Raw genomic sequence first — 4,046 nt, forward strand, 5'->3', positions numbered from 1 at the left:
TTTACTACCCCAGCTTCCAAACCCCTTTCTCTAGATCCAGTCTATCCCTTTTCCAAGCCTTTCTCTGTACCATGCGAGTGGGATGTTTTCATAGCATCGCTCTCATTAACTATCTGCTTCCCACTTCCCAAGCCACTCGCTTTTCTATTCCTGCTCTTTGTCCCCCAAATATTTTCCTATGGTTTAGGCTTTGAGGGCTACTGATCAGAACATAGTTGAGTCCAAAGTGGAATATAAAAAGGTGAAAAGCTGGTTTGGGGTAGTGGAGAGAGCTATGGGTTTAGAGACGTGGACACCTGGGTTTAAATCTCATCTCTGATTCTAGTTTTGGATTCCATCTCTTAAGCTCTATGTGCCTCAGGCAAACTCACTAGGCTTTAGCTACCAAGTTAGAGACTGGTTGCAATTTGCTTTGGTAAAGGGAGCCCTTCACCTGAGGGAGAAAAATAATCAATCCTTTTTAATATTTCTGATTAAAAACCTGGAACTAAAAATGCAAATCATAGAAAGGGGGAAAAAAACAGCTTCTTCTTTCACCTAAACTATTGCAAAGGGAGAAAAGTAGTCTAGGACTGAGGTCTGAGGTCATGGTTTTCCTTTTCTTCATCTCAGAATCTGTAGCTAATAAGTTAAGGAAAGAGCAACTAGAAAGCAGCTACTACTGGGTCACAGGCTTTGACATTTAGACTTAATTAAATGCAAAGCCTTAAAATATGGATTTGAGAGCCTTTGACCTCATTCTGCTATCATTTTCTTTAAAATCAAGAAACCAAAGAAGAGGGGAAACCCTTGTATGTGTATCTGTGATCTTATTCTCATCTTCTAGCACCACATGTGATGAATAGCATTCACAAGTTCTCCCTCTACCCTGCTCAGTGACAGAAGGATGGGATTTCAAATTGAGGATAGGCATAGATCTAACATAAGGGCAGCTAGTTGGTACAGTGGATGGAGCACCAAGCCTAAAGTCAGGAAGACTTATCTTCCTGAGTTAATCTGGTCTCAGACACTTACTACCTGTGTGACTTTGGGTGAGTCATTTTACCCTGTTTGCCTCAGTTTCCTCCTCTGTAAAATGAGCTGGAGAAGGAAATGACAAACAACACCAGTCTCTTTGCCAAGAAAACCCTGAATGGGGTCATGAAAAGCTGGACATGGCAAAAAAACAACTGGACAACAAGAAAAGATCTAACTTCAGTTGATCATCATGCTTTAGGCAGCAATGAGGCATGAATATTCTAATCAAGGACATAGAGAAACAGATAAAAGCACAGCTTGACTGGGTGAGGACAAATTCATTACACATTTCTGGGGTGCTTTTAAAGTTTACAAAGTCCTCTGTTTCCATGTCTTCAAGTGTCATCTCCATTTTACAAAGGAGGAACCTGAGACTCAGAAAAGTAAAATCATTTTTCCAAGGTCGCACCACTATGAAGTGGCAGTCAACACTTAACCTAGCTCCTCTGACTCCAATACTGTGAAGGCCAAATTTAATATATGGAGAGTTAATTGAGTGGCTCGACATTGGGGTCCCAGAAATAATGAGGGACCTCTAGGTCCAAAGCTCCCTAACTTCCAAACTGCCTTTTTAGATATTTCTCTCAGGCCTAACAGTCTCTTTTCCACAAATGAATCAGGTTTTATTAATGGTAATGAAATAAACAGCAAAGGTGAAATGAATAAAATCAAAGACAAGGGAATAGGGAAAAAGAAATACAGATAATCCTCCTAACTCTAACCTAAGTCTATATAGTCCCCAAACTCACTTCCAGTTTAGCTAATTCAAAAGAGCAGGGCTCGTATGTTAACTCACCACCTGGGGTCCATAGCTTCAATGGAAAACCAGCTTTTCAGCCAGGGCCGAAGGACATGTCTGCTGTTGCCCACACTCACCAGAAGAGAGAGAATCACTCCAGAAGAGGCTGAGACTCCCCTCAGCTAGCGTTTACTCTTCCTCCCCCAAAAGGGGAGGTCCTTCAAAACTGCCTTCAGAGAGTGGTTTCTCCTGCTGACATCAGCAACACCCATCATTCAGGGCAGGCCAGGTGTGGCTCATCCCAATTGGTCTGCCAAATTCCAATAATCTTACCACAGTACCACTTCACTTCCATTTCCAGCATATCATATAAGGATTATACAGTGTCCTCTTAGTAGTATAGATGGGAGGGACTAATTTGTTTTCCACCAACAAGAAAAGTATCTAAAAGTCAATTGATGTGGACTCATTAATGTTCACCCCCTATTCCCCCCCCCAAATCTACATGATAAGTTTACCGCACACTTGCTCCTAAATAAAAGAAGGAATAATCAAATTTAGAATTAAGCTAATTGCTTTAACTTGCCATTTAAAAACAGCATAACTAATCTAATTAGCTAAATTTATTAGAAGTAAATGTGAATGAACTTGTAAATTGAATCTGTAGAACAGCAGTGCTGGCATCTCTGCATCAACACACACACACACAAAAAGACCATTAAAAAAACACCTTAATTTTTTAAAGTGAAAAGTACATTGAAACAGAAAGAATAGAGGCCACTTTAAAAGTTTACCTCCACATCCCCGGCGAGATGATGCGAGCCCCGCGCTGCGCGGGGCCGGAACGGAGACGTGGAGGGACCTCGTGCTAAGTGGACATTCCAACTCCCGTTCTTTGAGTAAGAACTGCACCCACCCCTACCTTGACAGAGACCCTGGGCAATCCTATGGCTGTCGCTTCCTGATTGTGTCATGCATTGATGAAGACTAGTCACATTCCCCACCTTCGGCGCTTCCGGAGCCAATGGAGCCCCAGGGTGCCAAGCGAGGAGCCGGGGAAATGAAAGATGGGGCGACAGGGGGCCCTCCAAAACGGTCCCGCCCGGCCCCTTCGCTGCCTACCGATGCCTCCCTCTACGTGGGCCCTTTCCCCTTCTACCGCCGCCCCTCGGAGCGGAGCTGTTTCTCCCTGGACGCCGAACGCCGGTACCATGGGGACTCCCGGGCGCTGCGCTACTTTGCTCCTCCCCCAGCCCACACTTGTACCCCTGACTTCGACCTCCGCGAAGGCTACCAGGAGCGCTACCGGCCGCGGGACGAGGAGACGCGGGAGGGGCTGGACCACCTGCTTCGCTGGCTCCTGGAGCACCGAGGCCAGCTCGAAGGAGACCCAGGCTGGTTGGCAGGGGCTGTGGTGACATGGCGAGGGCATTTGACAAAGCTGCTGACTACAGCCTATGAACTTCAAGAAGGTTGGCAGCTTGCAGCCTCGAGGCTACAAGGCACCCTTTACCTGAGTGAGGTGGAAACACCTGCTGCTAGGGCGCAGAGACTCACTCGTCCTCCACTCCTCCGGGAACTCATGTACATGGGGTATAAGTTTGAACAATACATGTGTGCAGACACACCTGGGGGCTCTCCTGACCCTTCAGGAGAAGTCAACACTAATGTGGCATTCTGCTCAGTGTTAAGATGTCGATTAGGAACCCATCCCCTGCTATTCTCTGGGGAGGTGGACTGCACAGACCCTAAAGCCCCATCCACACAGCCACCTGCCTGTTATGTGGAGCTCAAGACCTCAAAAGAAAGGCATAGCCCTGGCCAGTGGAGGAGCTTCTACAGACACAAGCTCTTGAAGTGGTGGGCTCAGTCATTCCTGCCTGGGGTTCCACGTGTGGTGGCTGGCTTCCGAGATCCTGAAGGTTCTGTCAGATCACTCAGAACCTTTCCCACCATGGAGATGTTTGAGCTCATTAGGGCTGACCCAGAAGGCTGGAATCCATCTGTATGTATGAACTTCTGTGATGCATTCCTCAGCTTTGCCCAAAGCACAGTCACTCAAGATGATCCCAGGCTTGTTCACCTCTTCTCCTGGGAGCCAGGTGGCCCTGTTACTGTGTCTGTTCATTATGATGCCCCCTATGCCTTTCTGCCTACCTGGGATGTGGATGCTGTGACCCAGGACTTCCCTTCACCTCCTAAGACACCCTGCCCAGGGGACTGATCAAGAGGGGGCTGGTCCCTCCTTCCAACACACACAATAAAGGCATTTTTCACTAAAAAAAAAAAA

General features: G+C 46.7%; 1 protein-coding gene across 1 annotated transcript; it reads left to right on the forward strand.

Moving 5' to 3' along the window:
* Positions 1–2,659: 2,659 nt before the first annotated feature.
* On the forward strand, positions 2,660–4,046 carry LOC122750876 (decapping and exoribonuclease protein-like). The gene has a single exon (XM_043997748.1). It carries the CDS (start codon positions 2,781–2,783, stop codon positions 3,978–3,980), a length of 1,200 nt encoding a protein of 399 aa, XP_043853683.1. The 5' UTR covers positions 2,660–2,780; the 3' UTR covers positions 3,981–4,046.

The sequence above is a fragment of the Dromiciops gliroides genome, chromosome 3 (assembly GCF_019393635.1).
Source record: "Dromiciops gliroides isolate mDroGli1 chromosome 3, mDroGli1.pri, whole genome shotgun sequence".
Lineage (NCBI taxonomy): Eukaryota > Metazoa > Chordata > Mammalia > Microbiotheria > Microbiotheriidae > Dromiciops > Dromiciops gliroides.

What these genes read in the sequence shown, in the direction of transcription:
- LOC122750876 (XM_043997748.1), top strand. Translation starts at nt 2,781, where the DNA reads ATGGAGCCCCAGGGTGCCAAGCGAGGAGCCGGGGAAATGAAAGATGGG.